Source organism: Periplaneta americana, chromosome 16, assembly GCF_040183065.1.
Source record: "Periplaneta americana isolate PAMFEO1 chromosome 16, P.americana_PAMFEO1_priV1, whole genome shotgun sequence".
Classification (NCBI taxonomy): domain Eukaryota; kingdom Metazoa; phylum Arthropoda; class Insecta; order Blattodea; family Blattidae; genus Periplaneta; species Periplaneta americana.
The window spans coordinates 184,815,521-184,840,533 of record NC_091132.1 but is presented as its reverse complement, the minus strand read 5'-3'; the positions used below and the strand labels follow the sequence as shown (position 1 = coordinate 184,840,533).

At 39.0% G+C, this 25,013-nt stretch overlaps 1 protein-coding gene across 1 annotated transcript; it reads right to left on the bottom strand.

The window, feature by feature from the left end:
* Positions 1-218: 218 nt before the first annotated feature.
* On the bottom strand, positions 219-22,422 carry LOC138692226 (uncharacterized). Its single transcript, XM_069815357.1, has 5 exons — positions 22,339-22,422; positions 19,586-19,838; positions 8,850-9,144; positions 2,637-3,037; positions 219-1,200 (listed from the first exon to the last, which is right to left on the bottom strand). The coding sequence occupies exons 1-5, from the start codon at positions 22,406-22,408 to the stop codon at positions 879-881; spliced, it is 1,341 nt and encodes a 446-aa protein (XP_069671458.1). The 5' UTR covers positions 22,409-22,422; the 3' UTR covers positions 219-878.
* Positions 22,423-25,013: the final 2,591 nt, after the last annotated feature.

Sequence of the window (25,013 nt, the reverse complement as noted above, 5' to 3'; positions counted from 1 at the left end):
AAACACGGAAATTTTACTTGAAGCAAGTAAAGAGATAGGTTTGGAAGTAAATCCCGAAAAGACAAAGTATATGATTATGTCTCGTGACCAGAATATTGTACGAAATGGAAATATAAAATTTAGAAATTGATTCTTTGGAACGGTGGAAAAATTCAAATATCTTGGAGGAACAGTAACAAATATAAATGATACTCGGGAGGAAATTAAACGCAGAATAAATAATATGGGAAATGCCTGTTATTATTCGGTTGAGAAGCTTTTGTTATCCAGTCTACTTTAAAAAAATCTGAAAGAATTCATAAAACAGTTATATTACCGGTTGTTCTTTATGGTTGTGAAACTCACTTTGAGAGAGCAAGAGAAATTAAGAGTATTTAAGAATAAGGTGCTTAGGAAAATATTTGGGGCTAAGAGGGATGAAGTTACAGGAGAATGGAGAAAGTTACACAACACAGAACTGCACGAATTGTATTCTTCACCTGACATAATTAAGAACATTAAATCCAGACGTTTGAGATGGGCAGGACATGTAGCACGTATGGGCGAATCCAGAAATGCATATAGAGTGTTAGTTGGGAGGCCGGAGGGAATAAGACCTTTGGGGAGGCTGAGACGCAGATGGGAAGATAATATTAAAATGGATTTGAGGGAGGTGGGATATGATGATAGAGAATGGATTAATCTTGCTCAGGATAGGGATCGATGGCGGGCTTATGTGAGGGCGGCAATGAACCTCCGGGTTCTCTAAAAGCCATTTGTAAATTAGTACCAGTATTATGTAATCTCCCAACAATTTGTGGACGGAAAAATCCCTAATATCGGTACTGAAAAAGTAGACATAAATGATGTGACAAGTGGAATCTGTTTTATTGTCGTAGTCACAGCCAGACGCAGGGACACCACTGGCTGCTGACCCCCGCGTCTCCGCAGCTCCTGTAGCGGGGCAGGGGCTCCAGCAGGCTTCTGCCTCGCGAGGCGGCCGAGTCGTGGCTCAGGTGGAGCAAGTCCAGCAGCGTCTCGAACACGTCGAAGGGCGTCGTCAGGCGTCTGGAGTTGCTCTGCAGAGCCCGCATGGCCTCGGTGCGGTGGTACGCGAACCACGAAGGAAGCACTATTTGCAGCGAGGGTAGCCGCGCTCCAGGGGCGCAGCCCCCCAGCAGCATCAACACTGTGTCTTGCAGCCGGCTGTTTCTAAGGAAGCTGAGAGAAGAGTTTCGAGATTATTGAAATCATTATTGCATCATTTATTGTTAGGTTAGAATTTTGTCAATCTTGCCGAAATCTCCACTCCAGGGGCGTGCGCAGGGTTTTTAAAAGGGAAGTTTCTTCGGTGGAAGGGGAGTACATTATTTTTCCAAAAGTAGTTTATGAAAACTTTTTAATAAACAATTTATTAATAATTACAGTATAATTATTTTAAATGGTGTGTAGGCCTATACACAAATAGTATGAATAATAATAATAATAATAATAATAATAATAATAATAATAATAATAATAATAATAATAATAATAATAATAATAATAATTTTGTCCAATATTCTTTTGATAAGGTTAACTCCATATGTAGATGAAATTATCGGAGATCATCAGAGTGTGGTTTTAGGCGTAATAGATCGACTATTGACCAGATATATTGCATTCGACAGATAATGGAGAAAAAATGGGAGTATAAGGGTACAGTACATCAGTTATTCATAGATTTCAAAAAGGAATATGACTCGGTTAGGAGAGAAGTTTTATATGATATTCTTATTGAATTTGGTATTCCCAAGAAACTAGTTCGATTAATTAAAATGTGTCTCAGTGAAACATACAGCAGAGTCCGTATAGGTCAGTTTCTATCTGATGCTTTTCCAATTCACTGCGGGCTAAAGCAGGGAGATGCACTATCACCTTTATTTTTTAACTTCGCTCTAGAATATGCCATTAGGAAAGTTCAGGATAACAGAGAGGGTTTGGAATTGAACGGGTTACATCAGCTTCTTGTCTATGCGGATGACGTGAATATGTTAGGAGAAAACACACAAACGATTAGGGAAAACGCGGAAATTCTAGTTGAAGCAAGTAAAGCGATAGGGTTGGAAGTAAATCCCGAAAAGACAAAGTATGTGATTATGTCTCGTGACCAGAATATTGTACGAAATGGAAATATAAAAATTGGAGATTTATCCTTCGAAGAGGTGGAAAAATTAAAATATCTTGGAGCAACAGTAACAAATATAAATGACACTCGGGAAGAAATTAAACGCAGAATAAATATGGGAAATGCCTGTTATTATTCGATTGAGAAGCTTTTGTCATCTAGTCTGCTATCAAAAAATCTTATTATGTCTATTATTATTATTATTATTATTATTATTATTATTATTATTATTATTATTTTACGACGATTTATCAACATCTTAGGTTATTTAGTGTCTTAATGAGATGAAGGTGATAATGCCGGTGAAATGAGTCCGGGGTCCAGCACCAGTATTTGCTCATATTGGGTTGAAGGAAAACCCCGGAAAAACCTCAACCAGGTAACTTGCCCCGACCTGGAATCGAACCCGGTCCACTTGGTTTCGCGGCCAGACGCGCTAACCGTTACCCCACAGGTGTGGACGCCGCTGCTAGTAGTACAGTAACAGTACCTTGCCAGTTGTTGGTCGATGGCAGCGAGGTGTCTGTCAGTGATATCCTCCCCGGACAGCAAGGAGAACACAGCGAAGTACTTGCTATCGTGCAAGAAGTCCAGCAGATCGGACACGTAGCGCAGGCCGCGTTCGAGCCTGGCGAGGGGCACGTTGCAGCCGAAGCCGCCCTTGAGACCCCCGAGGGCCAGATAGGGCAGAGGGAAGAAGTCCGTGGGCGGGCGGCGGAATCCGTCCTCGCGCGAGCCCAGCAGAGAGCGAGTGTCGTCGGCGAACGCAGTGGCGAAGCCGGCGGCGCTCAGGTTGCGCCAGATGAAGGGGCAGTCGTCCAGACGCTGGCACGCTGAGGCGGAGCGCTCCGTCAGGAGGGACAGCAGGTTGTCGTGAAGACCCGAGCCCACCTGCAATCAACAACATCGTAAAAGGGCGGAGGGTAGCACAAAATGACAAGTGAACGCCACCATCACATCGTCAAATTTGATGCTATTCAATTTCTTTTACTTCGTACACTGGGCTGCAAAAGAAACGCCGAGTCAAAGTCGCTATCGATTTGAAATATATTACCGTGTTATGGGGACTTCGCTTAGGCAACAATAGAAATAGAGATACACAGAAGGCATTGCATACTGTTTCTTATATTCACTTCAACACTTTATTAAAACTTTCTACAGTTAAAAACGTTAAAAGTGTTACAATTAAAAAAAATAATATACGTTACAAGAGCGGTATGTTGACGTTTTCATGTTCGAGGAAAAGATTGAAAAAGCGAAACGTAGTTGAGCTTTTTTAATTTCCGAGAACATGAAAACAAACATACCGCTCATGTATCGTACATTATTTTGTGCGAAGATCGTTCATTACATACCTGAAAGACGATTTTCTAATTAGTTGCAATGAAATCTCCATCTTGGTTTCTGTTTAATGACGGCAACTTTAGAAAACAAAAATATCTATACTCCAGCAGGCCGTGATATACGTCTATCTTTTTTTTTTCCCCCCAGTCTATAAATGCGAATTTAAAACAAACGGTAAGGTTATGTAATGATCTATTTTTCATTTTAATATTTTAACAATATTATTTATATAACATATTGCAGTAACAACATCCGCATCTGGAGTCTTGTTGATTTTTTCACGGCTTCCTTAATGTTACTTGTATCAGGAATGCAATAAGTTTCGTGGAGTAGTAGACTTTACTTAATTTTTGCAAATATTTAAAAACAATAATTAACAGTGCAATTTAGGTGAAATTGCAGTGGTAAGTTTCCAATTTATAATTATTACTATGTTAAACGTATCTAAAAATAATATGTTAAAAGCCTAAAGCAGTAAAATGAATGTGGCGCTTAAGCGGTAAGAAGAGGGAAATTGTTATGTATGTTACGTTGGGAATACTGAATGTGGTATTTCACACTTACCGCGTATTGGTTCTGTGCGGAAAACAAGCAAATACGCACGATCTCGCACGAAGGTAATGTACCTTATGACAGACGGGCCCCGTTCGAAGGACACTGAAGATGACATCACAACAGTGTTGAAACGGGGCCCGTCTGTCTTCACCAGGCTTCGAGACTTCGGACCCGATAGAGCAGTTCAGTGGGAAATCCGCATAACGGCGTGCTGAGTATAGTGGTAAAGCGTACAGTGGGTGGGGGTACTGTAGAATGGATGCCAACAAATACGCAAAGGAAAACGCTCTGGATTTGAAGGTTCTGACGAATAATTTGGTTTTCATACAAACTGTGTCTGAAACTATTACACGATTAGAAAAGTCAGAGCAAGAGATGCCGGAAGCCCTCAAATTAATTGTGGAAATGACGCAGAGAATTAATGAGACACCAAGTACACTGGTTACTGAACGTGTAAAACAGAAGTGGAAATCAATTTTATGTAAAAATAACGGATATGGAACATTGTGTATTATAAACGGCAAATTAGTGGACACAGAGTCACCCGAGAATACAGGACGGTCTCTTAGAGACTGCAATGATGTCAGGTTTTTTCGTTTTGCTCCTATCACGTCATGCGACGTAGAGCGCAGCTTTCTACAGTACAAACTTTGGCAGATAACCGAAAAAGATTTACGTTTGAGACACTGGGAATGTATCTTGTAGTACATTGCAATTCGGTACTGTAACTGCACTTCCTAAAGACGACCAATAGGATAAATGAAAAAATTAAAATTGCTTCATGTTTATTTCCACCATTAACACTGTGTATAATTAAACATAAATGCTTATAAAAGACAGGAGAATAAATGCTTTTCACATTCTTTTGACATTGTCACTGTGTAATGTATATTTACTTTCAGAATGTACATATGTGTGTGTTTCCCCATACTACCGTACTCTACTCTAAATAGCAACTTGTTACCTCAACACATCTCTACCTACCTGCAGCGAGTCAACAACACCTTTAGTACATGCACAGTAAACTTGTTGTATCTGGTCCGAAGTCTCGAAGCCTGCTTATGACAGACGGGCCCCGTTCGAAGGACACTGAAGATGACATCACACCAATGTTGAAATGGGGCCCGTCTGTCACAAGTAAAGATAGGAATTTATACCACAACATGAAGACATTAGGTTAGTTGTGCTTAGACTGTCCTTACGTCATGAATGACGTGAAGCCTGAGGTATAACCAGGTTAGAACTTAAATGTGTTTTCTATCGCAGCAATGGATGGGGATACGTTTCTCGTGCGTAGGGTTCAGCGTTGTGCTCCGGAAATTGCTTTGTTTACATTGGACTGCGATTCGTTGATTGATGAACCACATACGGTACAATCTCATTTATTTACACCACGGCAGAGTTCCCTAATAAGTACCCATGCACCTGCATTGTGCATCACGCTCACTCTCTCTTTCAACAACGAACGAACATTCTATGCATACCTAACCTTGTAGTCTCTGTAGGTAATGTTTCCTTTGTAACAGCCTGTACTCATGTTTTAGAAGTCTGTAGGTGTTCAGGCCGCCACTTGGAGAAATATGAATAACATGCTGCACAATAATGAAGAAAAAAGAAAAGTGATCCCGGTATAACGTGTAAACTTAAAGATGAGATTAAATAAAATAATTAGAGTTTACATTTCATATGATATCTTCAGGAAGGTAAGCTTCATATAAAAAAGTTAGCACTGTTCCGTAGTTTTATTGATTCATGGTTATGTTTCTGTATGAAAGACAAACAGAGGGATATTATTTTAAGTTATGCCCTATTATAATTTGTAGTTGACCTGCAGTTCAAGTCCTATACAACTCGGTCCAAAACATCGCGGGTATGGATGTAACACTGAAAGAAACACGCCCCCCGAAAACACCTTTATTAAATGATCATATTCCGATATACTGTACATAACGGGGGGAGGAGGCAGATGATGTCCCCCATAACCCCATTATATAGGGATTATATGGTTTTGTTTTGCCCCCCTCCCCAAGAAAACGGTTCTCTCTCCGCCTATGCAGTCATGTACCTGTGAGACAGGCAATTGACTGTTTCCGTGATAGACTGGGACTGTTTGGCTGCGAATGGTTCTCATTTTGAGCTTCTGTTGTCAGGTTTGGTTAGCGACAATGTTTTGTTTAGCTTTATAGCTTGATCAACGCAAAGATTAAATTTTCCTAAAATCAGAAAAACTTATTATTAATTAAATAAGGTAAGAAGACAGGTTTTGAAAATAAGATAGAATTACGTCAAGATTTAAAAAAAAATGAAAATAGAGAACTAAGGTAGTTATTAAGGTATTCCGATAGTTATATTAATTAATAAAAGTTCAGAAGAAAATTTGAATTTATAAATTGGTTAACTAATATATTTTAATTTCAATAAGAATGCAATTATAATAAATTTATTAGATCATAATAGAAATCATAATAGAAATGAATCGATAATGAGTACATGCGACATAATGATGAAACTAAATTGAGGTTGATTATGTAAGCAATTTGTCAAGCTTGTTTTTAAGCAGGCATGCGGTAGTCTTCGTAGAAGTTACGCAAACGTTTCTGCTGACATGAAAATATTGTAAGAAAGAAAGATTAACCTACATATGGAATGTACCGATTCAGCTATTTCAGGTTCATGACTTACAGTATGTCGACATCTGATCACCTAATTGGAATAATAAATTATTATGTAAAATAAGACCTAAATATTACAATTAGATTTTTGAAAAGGAGCAAATAAATAAGGTTTAAAGTCTTAAGGGTTATCACGATTGGTTTAAACATGCACTAAAACCAGACGTAAGTGCAAGTTTGAACCAATAAATTATTGAGATTTGCGATAGATTAATTAGTTTAGGAAATTGTATATTTATTATGTAGAACTACATTTGTATATAGAGCTTTTGTTAAATTATTAAGTTTTGTACTTTTGTGAACAATATCAATAAAGCTATCACTTTATCGCTTTAGCTTGATCAACATAATTTTACATACTTATTTGACTCAAGTTTGAAGTCCATGAAACAACTTTAATAAATAGTTAAAAGATATTAAACAAGTGAATGGGTAACGCAATTCATACTTGTCTATGATTTATACCTACTTTTTGCGTATCGCTTCATGAAGTTGTAAACATCAGCAATCATTTCTCTGTTATGGCTATGTAATGTTTTGCATTTTAATTCATAAAATGTAGGAGACATATTGGAAAGTTATTGCGAACGAAAGGCTGTTACGGCACGATACTGAATCCATTCGTGGTTAATCGGTAACAGAGGTCTGCATCGGACGTTTTCTCTCGAGCGCCAAGTAGTTCATAGCATAATCCGATAGGTAGCGCACATGCATGATGGGTAAAATTGTCGCGAGCGATAAATCCTCGAACGGTATAAGCCGAGCGTGAGACATTCGTTCTTGTTACAGTGATGAACTGTGTAGTAACATCATAGATGTTTATCATTTCAAAACTTTGCAGTGTTTAACTAACCTCTCCATAGTGCAACTACAAAACTTGCTTTAAAATGTAATATAAATGTTGTAGGTAATTCCCCCCCCCCCCCCACACAGAAGTGATTTTGTTTTTGCCACATCTGATAGATGTTATTAGATGTAAATGTAATCATTATAAACGGAGAACACAATCACGATAATGCAAGAACTGTATCAAGTTTTCTAGTAATAATAATACTAATAATAATAATAATAATAATAATAATAATAATAATAATAATAATAATAATCATCTCTAATAATTAGTGTATCAATCTTTGCGTCTGTAACAGTTGTGCAGCATGATTATTCGTTTTATTATATTTTCTGTGACGTTATCTCTGTACTAATATTGTTATTAATCTACTGCTATATCAATAATATTTTGTAAAACGTTTCTACATTGTTGCAGTATATAGGCGGAACACTATGTATGGACCTATCATATTATTATGTGGTAAATCAAATATGGAATAATTGTATATTGTATATCGAAGTTTTTCATACTATTTTATTTATAACTCCATGTTACTGTTTTGGTACGTTCCATTAGACGTTTGTCACTTCAAACCTACTTTCGTGAGAACGCAGTTTCTTTCTGGACATGGGAAATTTGGTACTTACTTCGACAGATTCAACATTCCAGCAGACATCGACTCTACATGCTCCTGCCGCGAAGACCTTCACAGTGTGAAACACCTTCTGTTTGACTGTACTATTATTGAAGCAAAGAGATTTCAAATAAAGGCACATCTTCTGGACTGCAATACCGAATACAGGACTCCACTATGTGAAGTAATAAAAAAACCCTGTTGCTACAGACAATTTATAGACTTGCTAAACTTCATCTTTAAAAGACTTTAGATACATATTTCACCATTATCTGTGTCAAAATAAATAGTATAGATAAGTAGTTTACCCATAACAAAAAAACTAAAACCCTAGCATACCGCTTGGTGAATTAGGGTTCTTTTCCACGGATATTTAATAATAATAAACGTTTGTCATAAACGCAGAAAATAAAGCCTTATTTTTACCGTGTGAGCAAAACATATGTGTATCTTATCTGTCGCCTTCCATACAAGATAAGACATGTCGGTGAGATGACCTTGTACTGTGCTTCTATTTATTACGAGCGTATCACGACCGATCTTATCTCACTCGAGCGTGCGACATTCGACCGAGTTCAAGCGACCGATTTAACTCCAATGCAGCACTCTGCTGCGCACTGTCATCAAGGTCACACGCCAAAATCGGTGGCGCCGACTGCAGCTTACCTTGCTGAAGCCCATCATCTCCACCGCCGACAGGTTGCTCAGCGCTGCGAGGGTCTCTGGCATGAACCGGTGCAGCTCAGGGCGGGACGGCGCTCCCAGCGCCAGGATCAGCACCTGGCTGATTGTGAGGTCGTGTGTGGCGCGGGTTAGCGACCTGTTCAGGCGCAGGAAGGCGTGCACGCCCTCGTACACGTCAACCAGCCGGCCCGCCTCGTTGCTGATGTAGCACAGCGCCAGCACGAACTCGTCCGTCACCGTCACGCTTCCCCGGAACTGGCGGCACTTGGACGCCACTCTGCAAGACAGAACTTTCTGTCAACGAGCTGTCTTCCATCCAGCCGGCCCGCGTTCGATTCCCGGCCAGTCGTGGTGAAATTTGTGATGGAAAAGCGGACGCTGCAGTGGGTTTTCGATGTGAATACGTGTTTAAAATCTTTCCGTACTTGGTGAAACCAGATGTCACAATAGTGATTCCTTTCGTTCACTGTTGCTAAACCACTGAACCGAAACAAATGCTGGTGTTGGGCTTAGGTATAGTGAGGATCACGTAACAGCAGTTCCTAAAAGGCTAATTTGGCCGTCTCTTCAGTGTTGCCAACTAATACCAGATATCACCAAAGAGGGTAAAATCAGAAAGCCATGTACAATAATAATAATAATAATAATAATAATAATAATAATAATAATAATAATAATAATAACAATAATAATAATAATAATGTACTATTAACAATAACGATATCTTGCTTATTTATTGGATCTCATCTTTATGTTGGGAGGTGTTTTCTAAATGGTTCAATAATTTGTGAAAGAGTAGGTCTATATTTTCCTCTTGAATCTCTCGCACATTATGTTGGAAATTAGTAGATATGATCTAATATTAAAATGTATTTTGTCTGACAACATGAAATTCATTTACTTTGACTAAACAGTTTTGACCAAAGGGACAGAACTGAGTTTGTGCAGTTGGCACAAATGCCGTTCATCGGACCTGGAAGTATCCACGCTAAAATCTTGCACTTCACCAGTGGCTGTAGAAGTCGCTGTAGAAGTATTTGAAAACTCTGTAGTGTATATAGACCTGTTTTGCAGTAAAATTTGTTCCTGAGGCCAGGATCGCTCGTGCCGGGTCTGGCTTCTGCATTTCGTATGTCTCCGCGGGCTTTGACGTTGGGCTTGAAAAGCTGTAGCTGAGGCACAATTCGTCTGGCTTGGTCAGCTTTCACTTCTCCCATCCATGGGCCGGCCTCAAGGGTAGAGTGGGGTGGGAATAGCAATGGTGACTTGTCTTCCTAAATAGGCCATAAATAACATAAAAATTCCCGATCTTTGGTATGCAGAGACCCGCATTGCTCTCTGTCCTTATGTCTCAGTTTATGACTTGACTTAAGCGAGGGTGTTCTACTATTGTGCTTCGTAGTACAGTAGTGAGTGTGGTTCAATGTTGTTATGTGTTTCGGGAAAATATAAACACAAATGCGAGAAATAATGCTGATATAGTTAATTCATTGTTAGAGTGTCCTTTTTCGAGAAGAAATAATACTGAAAGAAAGGAAGTTTTAAATAGTAAGTTAAATTTAGTAAAGAGATAGCTTACCGAGATACCTACGACATCGCTGACAATTTTTCTGACAGATAATAATCTTAAACGCGAGTTTCTATTGCATCTCGGTATGGGTAAGATAAATGGTTAAGTGGTAATGTCGTGCAAAATAAACTTTTCTGTTGGGCTTGTTTGTTGCTGTCAAAGGAAAACAAAAATAAAAAAAGAAGGGGAATTTCAACACATACTTCTTCAGCTGAGCATAATGTGTTGCTTCATCACACTCAAACAATCACTGGAACAAACTCACAGCATAACTTATTTGGTGAGTGACATTATTATTTTTCATTAATAATAATAATAATAATGATAATAATAATAATAATAATAATAATAATAATAATACAGTAATAATGATATTAACAACATAATAACAATAATAATTAATATCATGAATAAACATTTCCTATCGGAGGCACTCAAACTAAACGGCATTTCTTGCAAGTTGAGAGGGCGCGAAGACATTCTTTTCCCCCTCCCTATTTCCCAGATACCGTTAGCGACCGAGCAGTAGCTGTTACTTCTTATACCTGCACCCCCTACGCAGTACACAGAACAAAATAAAATATTTACTAAAGTACACTAGGGGATATAAAATGCAGCCATACAGATGTTTGACAATGACTTGTTTCAGTATATTTTAGTGTCATTGTTATAATATTTTGAACTGGCTATTAATAAAATGAACGAATGTTGGTTTGAATGTTGGGGAGCGACACAGTGCAGATTGTCCCAGTGTAGCAACTAGCGGTGGAGAAAACATTTATCTTTTGCCCTGAGTGGTTTGAGATTTGTTTCGTCCTTACAGTCTACTTCGTAGTGTTTTGTGAATATCGGTATAGGAAATAGTGTACATAGTGTAGTGTTAATTTCTTACATAAGTACATAGTTTTTTTTTATTTAGGCTTAAGACCGTATTTTATCGTAGTTTGTAAATTATTTAACGAACATTATGGCTTCCAGCAGTGTTATAAAACATAAAAAAGGTAAGCCAATGCGAAGTGGTCAGAAGAGATGTGTTGAATTTATTTCAAACGTTATGTGCTGAAAATCCAACTTACAGTTTAGAAAAGGTGGCTGAGATGACGGGGAAACTGACGGGAGTGGGAAAAGCAAGTGTTTATCGGATCAGAAGAGAGGCGAAGATGAATGACAATAAATTAAAGAGGCCGGTGAAATTTCGCAAAACTGTTCCACTATTAGAAAAATACGACGAATTCACAAAATCAGCAGTAAGATCTAAAGTTCACCAATTCTTTTTTCGTCAAGAACTGCCAACTTTAGACAAAATATTAGCTGCGGTGAACGGTGATGAAGATAATAGTGATAATAGTGATAAGATAAGACGTAAAGAGGTATGTTAATTTAAATTAATTCTTAATTTCCGCACAAAACAGATTATGAAAGTCTATAAAAATATTTCTAGTTCTAATTTTATTATAATTCATGTCATAATACAGGCTTTGTAATAAAAATAGAATTGACTTCTTGGTATAGACTTTCGAAATATAGATTTTGACACTTTGTGTTGTAAGTCAATTAGTCGAACGTTTTTACGACGGACTGTAGTACCTTCCCCTTCACTGGCGGTAGAGAGTGTGAGTAGAGGGGAAAACCCCTCTCAACCAAACTGAAATGGGGATTAGTTGCATCTGGCCTCACCGAGAATTTCGATCACCGGCCGCTACTGCGCTTTACCCATTTTTCTTGGGTTGCTCCTGTTTCGCCCTATCACTCCTCATTTCATCTAGACCCCTATCATCTGCAATAGTTAAAAATGCCGGGGTGGAGTCTTTGGCTTGGCTTGTGTGGGCTAGACCAGGTCTAGACAACTCAACCTAGTTGTGACGTATGTGGTTCGAACAGTGTTAAATCAGGATTCTTAGCAATGTTTCTGCAGACTGAAACAAGAACACCCTCTTGTACATTAAATGATTATTGTAGATAACAGATTTTTTAATGAAAATAAGTGAGTAGCTTAATATCAAAGGCGGACATCTGACCTTCAGATGAAATTTAGATAATGTGGATTCTTATACATTTTTTCATGTTTTTTTATTTTTCAGTTATGGTGAAACTATATACAGTGGCTCCCATAAATATTCGGTTCGTGATTGATTTTACAGTATTTTGCTATTGTTGTTTTGTTCTGTGTTCAAGCGAACCTGCATTTCCTTGAAAATACATTATTTAAACACTTTGTACATAACGTTAAATAATTTACATCGAAAATTTAATATTCACGATGTAATAACAAATAATCGGCAAGTACCATCAAAGTTCACTCTCTTTAATATTCGGTTTTGATTTCTTTGCTTTCAATCTAATGCACGTTTTCCGTTGACATCATTGTAGGGTTCAGTAGCGAACGTGCAATCATTCTGTCTACACGTTGTGTACAACCCTGGCGAAGTTGGATTAGTCTACAGGTCGTCAAATCGGTCGCAAAGGAAATAACACAACTTTTGTGATCTATCATGACGAAGAGGGGCTAAAATACACAAAAATTGCCAAAATATTAGTGTGAATAAGAATACAGTTGGGGATATAGTGGGAAGAGACAGAAACGAAGGCAGAATCGAGTCCACACCACAGAAAGGGCAGCCAAAAAAATTAACTGAACGAGAAGACCATTCCATCCTGAAGAAAATAAAAGAAAATCTTCGACTAAATGCAACGAAACTTGCAGCATGGTGTTCTTGAGGAGTTTAGCTAGCAGGTAAATGCCGAAATAATTCGAAGAGATTTGAGGAAAGAGGGGTTTAATGGGAGAGTATGTAGGAGAAAACCTTACATAAATTAAATAAATAAAAGGAGGCGGCTTGAGTTCGCAAGGGAACATGTCCATAAAGAGGAAAACTGGTGGGACGTTGTGATGTTTGCTGATGAAAGCAAATTTAACGTCTTCGGGTCGGATGGACAACAGTACGTGTGGCATAAGAAAAATGAAGATCTCGGAAAAAAAAAAATCTGTTGCGAACAATGAAACACGGTGTGGGCAACGTCATGGTATGGAATTGTATGGCTGCAGGTGGAGTTGGTGAACTTGTTTTCGTAGAAAAAGAATGGATCAGCATGTGTATTTGGACTTTATTAGAAATAATTTAAAATGAAATGGAGAGAGCTAGGGATTAAAGACAGTTTCAAGTACTATCAGGGCAATGATCGTAAACACACAGCTGTAAAAGTGCATTTATGGCTTCTATACAACTGTCCGAACCCCAGCACAATCACCGGATTTAAATCCGATTGAGAATCTGTGGAAGAACCTTAATCGCAATATCAGACAAATTTCTATCACTTCCAAGACAGAACTGAAACGGAGATTAACGGAAGAATGGAGGAAAATTAGTCCCCAATTTACTACGAAGTTATCCAGAAGCATGCCAAGGCGTTGGAGGACTGTTTTGAGGCAAAAGGGGTATTCAACAAAATACTGAATTGAACAAATCGAATATTAATGAGGCACTATGTTCTATCACAAATAATGTAATAATTTTTATAATTTTTTATTATGCAACAGAGAAGATGTTTTTCATTTTGTTGTAATTCTATGTAATTTTACGGAGAGTATACTTTTAAGTTTATTATAGTGCACATTTTTACTTTCACTAATTTTTTTTGAAAATAACTAGTGTATTTATTTTAATCTTACATGCCAGTCAAACCGAATATTAATGGGAGCCACTGTACAAACTCTAACACTATATTTATAAAAATAAATTGTTTTAAAATTCTACAAAGAACACTGTGAAACAAAAAAGTGCCTGTAGATCAAAACTATGGAGACGACAGATGTCCGTCTTTGATATTATACTACTCAAGTATCCTAACACCTATACAGGGTGTATCACGAGGTTTTCCCTCGGTTTATGGACGTGATTCCTAGTATTATTTGAAACAAAAAATGTAAATAGAGTAATTGGGTGGCATTCATAATTAAGGAGTTACAACAGATTTTCGAAACACGCCATGGTGTATGTAGCGCTAGACATGTTTGTGCAGGACTAACTATGTGTGGGGGAGGATTTAAGTTCACATTCCAAAGTATGGAGAATTCTTCATGAGAACGGATTGTATCCTTTTCACGTGCAAAAAGTGCAGCATTTAGAACCATACGATCATGCCAACCGTTTGCCTGCCAGATTTAACACCCTAGATTACTGCATCTGGGGGTGGATGAAAGACATCGTGTACCAGATTACGGTGCAAACATGAGAAGAGTTGATTCAACGCATTCTCCATGCCGCAGCGACAATAAGGAACGAACATGTGAAGTTACGAAATGCTACACGCGCGGTTCACACCCTTGCGAATCTTTGGCTTCAGATGCAGGGAGGAAATTTTGAACATTTGCTTTAAATCCACTCTACACACATCCACTGGTATAAAATGAAACACTTGTTTGTATTCTGACTATGATTTTCATTTTTGTCAGTGACATCCTTAAATAAAAAGTTTTTTCTGCTTTTTTTTCAAATTGCCGTAACTTCTTAATTATGAATGTTACCCCATTACTGTATTTACATTTTTGTTCCAAATAACACCAGGAATCACCTCAATAAACCGGAGGATAACTTTGTGATACACCCTGTATAGTAAAAATATTATACCGAAGTTCATTTTGTTGCTGTCGCGCTGTTTTCTTCTTGACTCTTTCCCTGCTCCCTCTGCTATTCTCACCTATAGGCACTTCTCCCTCCATATCACATGCACAACTGGACAGCAGGGACACTGAACCAGTGGCGACTCGTGATATTTTTTGTATGTAGGATATGAAGATTGACGATTGATGGCTAAGACAGAAACTAATATTACACGTTGTCTGTGGATAAGCTTCGGGGCTTCTACCGCGTTGTCTTGGTGTTGGTGGCTGACGTTTCGACCGCTGTGTTGTGGTCATCTTCAGAGCAGTTGGATAAAGAAATAGTCTGCGAGCTCGTGTATATATATATATATATATATATATATATATATATATATATATATATATATATACACTGGTGGCCATAATTCTGGAAACCTTTTGTTTTTGTACTATATTGTTATTCTCTGTTATTATTAGCTGTATTGATTCACAGATTTATAGAATTGAAAATGTTACTCGTGACTGATTCGTCAATTATGGGGTTATAATAGAGGTATTATATTAAATCCTGAATATTTTAACAATATAATCATTACTTTGTTGGAAATTATGTTCTTGTCGTTTAAGATCTAAATATTAATTTCAGATTTCATTATAATTTCCCATTATTTACTGTAATAAAAACTGGTCCATTGTTGATTTTAAGATTATTGTTCATCAATAGACGCATTGTTGAGCAATGTTGGCATAAAATATGGACATTATTATGCGTTTCTATCATTAGTCTGAGTTAAGATTTCGTTCCGGTTAACACCTGATTGCTTTACAACAAACTTTATTGATCATTTTATCACAATGGCTCCACGAAAGGTCTGGACACCTAAACGAAGTAGGGCAGTCACACTTCGAGAAGAAGGTTACACACTCAAGGAAATTGCAAGAAAACTTGCTAATGGTGCTACAGTGTCTGGCGTCCAGATGGTATGACAGAGGTACAAATCCACAAAATCTTGTAAAGCAACAGTAATCTTAAAATCAACAATGGATCAGAGTAACTTTTTCAATTGTATAAATCTGTGAATCAATGCAGATGTTATAATAATTGCGTACGAAAACAAAAAGTTTCCAGAATTATGGCCACCAGTGTATATATATATATATATATATATATATATATATATATATAGTAGTCTCGATGGGGGGAGTACTTTCGGTGATAGGTCGTAGGTTCTCCTTCTGGCATCTGATCCAACGAAGGACCAATCAGATGCCAGAAGAACCTATCACCGAAAGTACTCCCCCCATCGAGACTACTATATATATATATATATATATATATATATATATATATATACACGAGCTCGCAGACTATTTCTAATGTATCCGGTTCGACTCCGGCAAGCCCCACTTCTCCCACTCCCTCTAATACCGCACAAGGACCCAAGACAAGGACTGTACTCAAAATACTCAATCACACAAAAAACGGCAACAACCCACTATACATAGAGCGACTAATGAAACAGTACCGACTCGACATCCAAACCCCACGACAGTTCTGGGCACACACTACCAAGACAACAACACTCACATTCCCCACGATTGACGACGCGGAGAAGTTCGCTAGGGCAATTCCCCTGTACAACTTCGGCCCGTCCGCAGAAATCAACATTACGCCGCCCACTGAAACTAGACAGAAACAGACCAGAAATAAAGAGATCAGTGTCGTCATGAAAAATGTCGACACGCTGATCTCTGAGGACGAACTAATGCAGATCCTGGCTGTAACACATCCAGGCATCACACGCATTAAGAGAATTATCTCCGCACAGACAGACAAACCCACCAACTTAGTTAGAATTTTCACAAATGACATCACCACAGCAGACAAATTACTAGAAGGAATTAAACTTGCAGGACGGTACTACAGAGTAGAGCCATCACACGAGACAATCTTCCACCGACCGTGCCTTAACTGTGCACAATACGGCCATACAAGGACAAACTGCGACAAGCCCAAGACTTGTTTTAAATGCGGCAAAAATCCCGATCTTTGCAACCACAACCGCCTATCCCAGATTAGGTATTGCGCCACGTGCAACAGCGACACCCATTATACGGGCCAAGCTCGCTGTCCAAAATATCCAAGGACTAATCTCATAACCTCCACCGATCCCACGCATGTCCCCATAGACACTCACAAACCAATACCGCCACCTATACCCAAACCATCACAGTCCGTCTTCAAACCAACACTACCCAAACCCGAATTGTCTTATGCGGATGCAGCTAAGACTACGACAACCAAGACAACCACTACAGACGATCCACAGACAGACAAAACAACCACGGAACAGCTGGTCGAGGGGGTTCTACGTTCTGCTATGCAGAAAATAGAATCCTACATTGACCGGCAACTAAACAGACTACAGGACGAAATAGTGACATTCACTATTTCCTTACTCACTACAGACACAAACCCCACGAAACGACACACGACACTTGCCACAGCCAACCAGGCAGCCAGACGGCTCCTACGGAAACGAGTAGCCCACCACTTTGTTGGTAACACGTTACGAGCCTCCCTAGCGCCACTACAAAAACGTGACTAGGACAGAACTGACCAGAGCGCTGGACTCTCCACCTCTCATTAACATCTGCGAGGCATGGTGCTAACTTCACTTCATTCATTCACTCACAATTCAACTGATAGCGTGCACATTTTTCATATAATCATTCACAGGGGAAAATACACTACTGTTAGTTGAGAGGGCAAACGGCTTTTAGCTGGGTACCTCGATCTAAAGTTAGCGAATTGCATGTCGAGGAACCAATGGAGGCATGGGATGCTTACCCTGCCTGCCATTTTAAACATCATCCATTCTTTCTTCGTCCCCCTTTCATTCGTTTGGCTCATCAGACTATTTCTTTATCCAACTGCTCTGAAGATGACCACAACACAGCGGTCGAAGCGTCAGCCACCAACACCAAGACAACGCGGTAGAAGCCCTGAAGCTTATCCACACACCATGTACACCAGCCGCGGAAGCCTACGCGAACACTTAATACAGAGTGTTCCGCTTATAAGTATAATAAAAGAAATAGTTATAATTTCATAACAATGCATGCAAATGGGTTAAGATTGGTACCATTGTAAAGAGGAAATTGGGAAGTTTTAATCCATTGTTGTTACTTATTTTTAGAAGACTCACGCATGCGCAGATCATTAAATAAGAGAATTCGTATCGTATCTTTAGTCAGTCAGCATGTGGACGCCACAGCAGAAAGCCTTTTGTGTGCTGTCATTAGCAGAACATAGATCCATAATTCGTGTACAGCGCTTGTTTCGCCGTCAGTACAATCTTAGACCGAGGGAAGCTGTACCGACGTACGTCTCAATAATGAAATGGGATAGGCAGCTCAGAGAAACAGGAAGTTTGTTGTCTAATGCAGGTAAACATTCCAAGCGTAAAGTGTCTGACGAAAATGTCGAACGCATTCGCGAGGCATTTCAGAGAAGCCCGCGGAAATCCATTCGACAGGCTAGTGTGCAGTTGAACATCCCACCAACAACAGTGCATACAGTGCTCCATAAAAGATTGCGTTTGCGAGCGTACAAGCTGCAACTTCATCAGATGATTACGCCGAATGATAAACTGGAACGAAAACGCTTTGCAGAAACAATGTTGGATAAAGTGGACGATGACGACACATTTCTAACTCGAGTCTGTTTCTCAGATGAGGCAACCTTCCACGTCAGTGGAAAAGTAAACCGACACAATTGTCGCATCTGGGGGTCGGAAAATCCAAGTGTCGTAATTGAACACCAACGGGATTCCTCTAAATGGAATGTTTGGTGTGGGATCATGCGTGACAGAATCATTGGTCCCTATTTCTTTGCTGAAAAGACAGTCACTGCAAACACGTACCTGGATATGTTGCAACTGTATGCTGTGCCACAACTCCCAGATGGAGCAATTTTCCAGCAAGATGGGGCTCCACCACACTTTGCCAACATGGTTCGCACATTCTTAGACGAACAATTCCCTGCAAGATGGATCGGAAGAGGATCACCGTACATCACATGGCCTGCCAGATCACCAGATCTAACACCACCTGATTTTTTCCTGTGGGGGTTTGTTAAGGACCAGGTCTACAGGACGCCAGTACGTGATTTGGCAGACTTACAAGAAAGAATTTATGCTGCTGTCAACAATGTTACACCACAGATGCTTCATAACACTTGGGTCGAGGTTGAATACCGGTTGGATATTTCCCGTGCCACCAATGGAAGCCATGTTGAGGTTTATGGAACATAAGGTAACAAAAATTCCCAGTTTTCATTCTTTGTAGCAGTTGGTTTCAACTATATACTTGTATTAATTCAGAAGTTATAGCTATTTCTTTTGTTATACTTATAAGCGGAACACGGTGTATTACACGTTACCCCATAATGGTTGGATGATCATTCACGTCTGCTGAGCACGTGGCTAGTCGACCTTGGCCCTCCACGAGCGGATTAATAGCGAATGCCATGCCGATGCATACCTGTACACGTCGTTGGAAGAGGGCGGCGCTTCGGAAGGGTAACGAAACGGGGCGAAGCAGCAGTCCAGCTGTGCGCTGGCGTTGCGCACGCCGTAGTGGTGCAGCGCGGAGTCATCCACGAACAGCGTGCGGTGCGCAGCGCCCACTAGCGGCGGCCTGGACTTGACAGAGCAGCGGGCTGCCACGGGTGGATGCCGGGGCTGCCAGGTATCCCAGTCCGGAACGTGACACTCCCACATTGAATTCCAGAACACTACGAGCGAGTACAGGACGAAATAAACATTTTAATTCGGAACGTCTGGTCACATTAAGCCGCGTTTATACGATACGAGTAAACTCGTACGAGCCAATTCATACGACCACACTCCTACACGTGGTTGAACCTATAGCCGCCTATCGGATAGTTTTAAAAAGGGCGGATCTGATCCTGCAGGGTATCGAGCTGCTGCAGACATGTTAATAAGGCGCTACAATTGAAATACATCAAACTCTTTCTCGTACAGCAAAGAGAACAAGTAAGAGTCGCGAATGGATTCTAAGGAGCGACGAATTGAGTGCATCTACCTACTAATTTAACATTAAACCTAGAACAAAGGTTACCTAATCATTTTGTACTAAATTTAATGCGTCTTTATTTGAAAATAAAAATAATACGAATGATTGCCTACATTAAACAGGTTGTAAAAATTATGACACGTGAAACGTGTGTGTTTCCAATGCCTACTCACTTCACTTGCGTGATTCGGGTTCCGCATACTGCGGATAGATGGCAGAACTGTGACCCATTTTGTAGTGAGAATACAATATAATAAGTAAGTAAAACTCAGGAACAGTTTTATTTCTCGTAAGAAAGATACAAATCCAATAACAACAAACCGTTGCCAAGGAGAGCTATAAAATATTTTTCATGGCCCACTCAGTTGTGTAATGAACACAGACGAAGGCCAGTCGTGAATGCAGAACTCCGAACCCTACACTTTTCAAATTGCACATCACTTCGGCGGACCACGTTGTGCATGATGTGTATCTGTGTGAAGAGTTATTCGTGTACTAGGGTGAGTGTATGTTAAGTGTTCGTGTAAGTGTAGTGTAGGGAATGAGTGGGGATGATGATGAAGGTGAGGAAGGGAGAAGGAGAAACCCGGTGCCGGCACGTAGCCTACTTATACACCGTAGGGGAGAGTCGGGTAGTATCGGATAGTGCGTTTCTTTCATCTACCTGAATGACATGGTTACGTTTCTCTATGCGACATCACAGAAACGTAACCATGTCAATCAGGTACTATCATCGTGTGGTAGATGAAAGAAACTCACTGTCCGATATTACCCGATGTCCGATACTACCCGACTCTCCCCTATATCGCCCAAAACTACAGTTCAAGAGAAATTAATTATTACACAGATACGTAAGCTAATTATATCTCCAGTCACAGATTTGATGCGACTAAAGTTTTGAGGCTTACTGATATTTACATGAATTACTCTATAAAATCATGCTAACCCTAACCCCTACGAAAATAGAGAAAAAATGAAATTACGTTATTTTTCTATGCAATCTTTACTTTTAGTGTAGGCCTACCTGCGAGTCAAGGAAGTGTCTGCATAACCTAATTATATGTTTCCACAATCGTGTTTTTTGCTGTATTTACAGCTATTGTTTTTTTTTTCTTCGCTGTTATTTATACTCGCTTTACCATCTTAGGTCATATCGCGAGTTAATCTTTTGGGTGAAATCCGAAGGTTGACACTGGTTCCATTGCTGTGAACTAGATGGCGACTGTATATGTATTACTGATTTGTTATGAATATGATTTCGGTAATGAATGAGGCCGGTGTTATTCAGGGTTGATGTGGCCCGAATTTCCTGGCATTTGCCTTACGGTTGAGGGAAAACCCTGAAAAACCTCAACCAGGAAATTCAATCCGACCCGGAATCGAACCCAGGCCCTCTGCGTAAGAGACCAGCATGCTGTATTATTGTCAGGCCTTGAAAGTTAGAATTCCCACACAAGAACTTGTTGCTAGGGAAACCATTCTTCATAACATAAAACTATACTGAAATAGACCCATTACAGTGCAGTTTTGCGAACGCTTTGAAATAATATTGCTCTAAATTTTCAATGCAAAATGTATTGTATTTGCAATTTTAAAAATATGATCATGCAAGAAATATTGTACAATACACGTTTGTGAAGTGTAATACTAAATCTCGGAAGTTGAAAAACTCGCTCTGTTCTTTTTTCAAACTTTTCCTCGATTTTGTAAAAAGCACTTTCCAATCCCGTATCGTAATATACTATTGTTGAAGTTTCCTGAAAGTTATAGCGTTACAAAGATAAGGAAAGAGTAATTTTATATTGTACATTGAATAGTAAAATAAACTTGTTAATAAAATTTATTTTGTCGCTGAACCTAACCTACAATTTTCTTCATGATGTTAAGCTTTACTGCAGAGACCCGCCCGTACTTGTATTTGTATTCAGGCAGATTTTAAGTTCCATATCACTTCTTCTGTTTCGTACAGTTCGACTAACTGTACAGTTGCGCGCTGGCCATTTTCTCGAGCCAGATCTTTCAACGCTCCGCTATCCGCCGCCATTTTTAATTCACACTCGTATCCGAGCATACTCGTGGAAGTTGAGCACGATCCTAGTCGACTCATGTCGGTTGTCGGCGTCCGATTTTACTCGTATCGTGTCGACGCGGCTTTAGCATACTGTCGCAAAGAATGTGCAGATTGTTGTCTTACCAACCTTCGAATCTGCCGCTTTTCATGGCGCACAAGAGAAAATAGGCCGGCACCATCAGACTGCAGAACAGCATGCGCCGTATCTTCCACATCTGCAAATCAGTTTGTAACATAACTTATACCTGTTCACTGATGTTTAGACTGTGAGAAGGGATAGTACAATAGACAAATACATTAGAAGACCTTCAACTCAATGTATATACGATCGAGAAATTATTAAAATATAGGGCAGTGGCGGTGCGTCAATAAGAGCACAAGAGCACGTGAACACCTTGTTTCCATTAATGCACGACTAGTTTTATTATTTAATACCGTATTGGCGTAGTGGGGATGTATAATATCAGAATCGAGTATTTTAAACTTCCCGCATCTTGCATAAACTTCTTATGTAAACTTGGCAACATCCGTTCACGTACAAGCCGTGCTCTTTTCAAGAAGGTTACAGAGATTTCACGCATGCGCGGGAGAAAATTGTCTTTCGCTGGCCGCTTATGACTCGTCAAGAGCACAAAGCATTAAGTGAACAGTGAGTCTATCCTACAGATGGCAGATGCATCGATGCCTATCGTTTACTTGCTATATATCGAGGAGAAAAGTCTGTATTTTAGCCTGCAGGTGTCAGCATCTCACTGTCGGAACGTTTACTTTATGTCGATGTGTGTACAGTGCTGCTACGAGAGTGTAGTTTGTGAATTACTATACTTCAGTGTCGGCATATAGCATAGTTTGGCTTTCAAACACGTGCTGGCTGAATGTGATAGTGGTATGAATTTAAATATCTGTATAGTGGTGTATATTATTTAAGAATAATATTTACTGGCATGTATTTATAGTAATCAATCTATGCGAATGGGATTACAGTAATGGTATAGGCTATAGTGTATTAGTATGTTGTGAATCAAAATACAGTATATTACTGAACACACGCTTTTGTAAATTGTTTTATGTATTAATTTTTAACAGACGTAAACAATGAAGTCTGTTCAAGTAATTTTGAAGAGTAATTAACTGGGTAAACTGGCTTTCCAGGAAAAATTGGAAATAAAAAGACTAGGTTTCATTATTATTATTATTATTATTATTATTATTATTATTATTATTATTATTATTATTATTATTATTATTATATGTTGTTTTGAATTTATATACGGTTTTTTTCGACAGTGAAACATTGGTATCATGGCATTTCATATTAGGCTAAAAACGTACGATTTCAAATTCTCTTCGATTTTGGAACAAAAAATTGTGAACACACATAATATTTTATCACGAGCCGCCACTGATATAGGGTATTTCAAAAGTCAGTTCAGACATTAAACCGCTATAAATATTATAATATTTAGGATAGGGGGAAAAAAAAAAAAACAAAAACATCACAGTGTTGGGCAAACAAAGGGGTTTACAAAACATTGGGAAGATGTTCTCCGTTCTCTTGTTCAACGTACAGCATCCTGTCTGCGACACCATGCAAAGAATTTTGCAGATAATGTCTTGGAATATTGCAGACAATGAAACATATCAGCATGTGACAGCTACAAGAACGCAAGCGCGGTTGCAAAACGTTACTTGTAACTTCGAACTGAATTGAATTTCGTTCGGGAGGGAGTGCCAATACTGCAAACTAGACGATCCATTTCGCTAACCTTCAAACTGGTCGCATTCCGAAACTCACACCGGCTGACTACACTAAAGTTCGTTGCGTACCCAGGTTTCGAGTAGCCAATAGCATTTGCTCCTAGGCCAGCCCCTTCGTGCGTCGACGGCGGCATTCGGGGAATGCTATGGAGAAATGTTGACAGAATGATGTAGATCAGCCGTGGCGAAACTGTGATCGTGCGCCGAGCCACTGTGTAACCTGCAACGTGCATAGCATCTATGGAGGGAGGCGGACACCCGAAGGGGAAGTGAAACAACTGTCTGACTTATTAACGGATTTTGATTTCCTTACGTCAAGCACTTATATATAATTTTATACAGTACAAGGCTACAAACTAATGTTTAGTACGTGTAACGAAGAAAGAAATGAACAATAAAACATAGGACACATTATCACAAACTAAAATTAACTGTCTTCAGAATGTCTCTGCGACAGAGTTTCAAAATCAGGAATTATGTCACTTACTGCCAGTCGTAGTTGATCACGAAGGTATTTGTCTATCAGTCGTGATCTAAATTTCGTTTTTACTATTTTCATTGTTGAAAATAATTTTTCACAAACGTAAGTTGTAGCGAACATGGCTTCAACAGAGCAAGCGAAAGAACGAAGCTTCGGATATTTATTTTTTGGCAAAGATTTGAAAGTTCAACATTTGTCAAGTCCTTACATCTAGCTTTCATTTAATATTACATTGTAAATCTGTGAGCTAACCGCATTATTCGTACATCTGCTGAAAAAGGATCCACCTACAAAGATAATAATAATAATAATAATAATAATAATAATAATAATAATAATAATAATAATAATAATAATAATAATAAACATTTTAATGTTTCATGAGTGACATGTAGTATAATGCCGTTTTATGTTATACAACAGTTTTCCTCGTAATACTTGTGAACAAATCATACATTTAATATTCTCATGATATTGGCAGCAAAAAAATGCGACCCCTCATCCTACCCCAAACTTTCGTTGATGTAGAGGTACATGGTTTCGAGAGAGACATTGCGACGATA

Coding starts and splice junctions, on each gene's coding strand:
- LOC138692226 (XM_069815357.1), bottom strand. CDS start 22,408: ATGCTGTTCTGCAGTCTGATGGTGCCGGCCTATTTTCTCTTGTGCGCC. Junction 9,145..19,585: donor TCTTCCAACGACGTGTACAG/GTATGCATCGGC, acceptor TCTGTCTTGCAG/AGTGGCGTCCAAGTGCCGCC. Junction 3,038..8,849: donor AGATGATGGGCTTCAGCAAG/GTAAGCTGCAGT, acceptor TGTTGATTGCAG/GTGGGCTCGGGTCTTCACGA.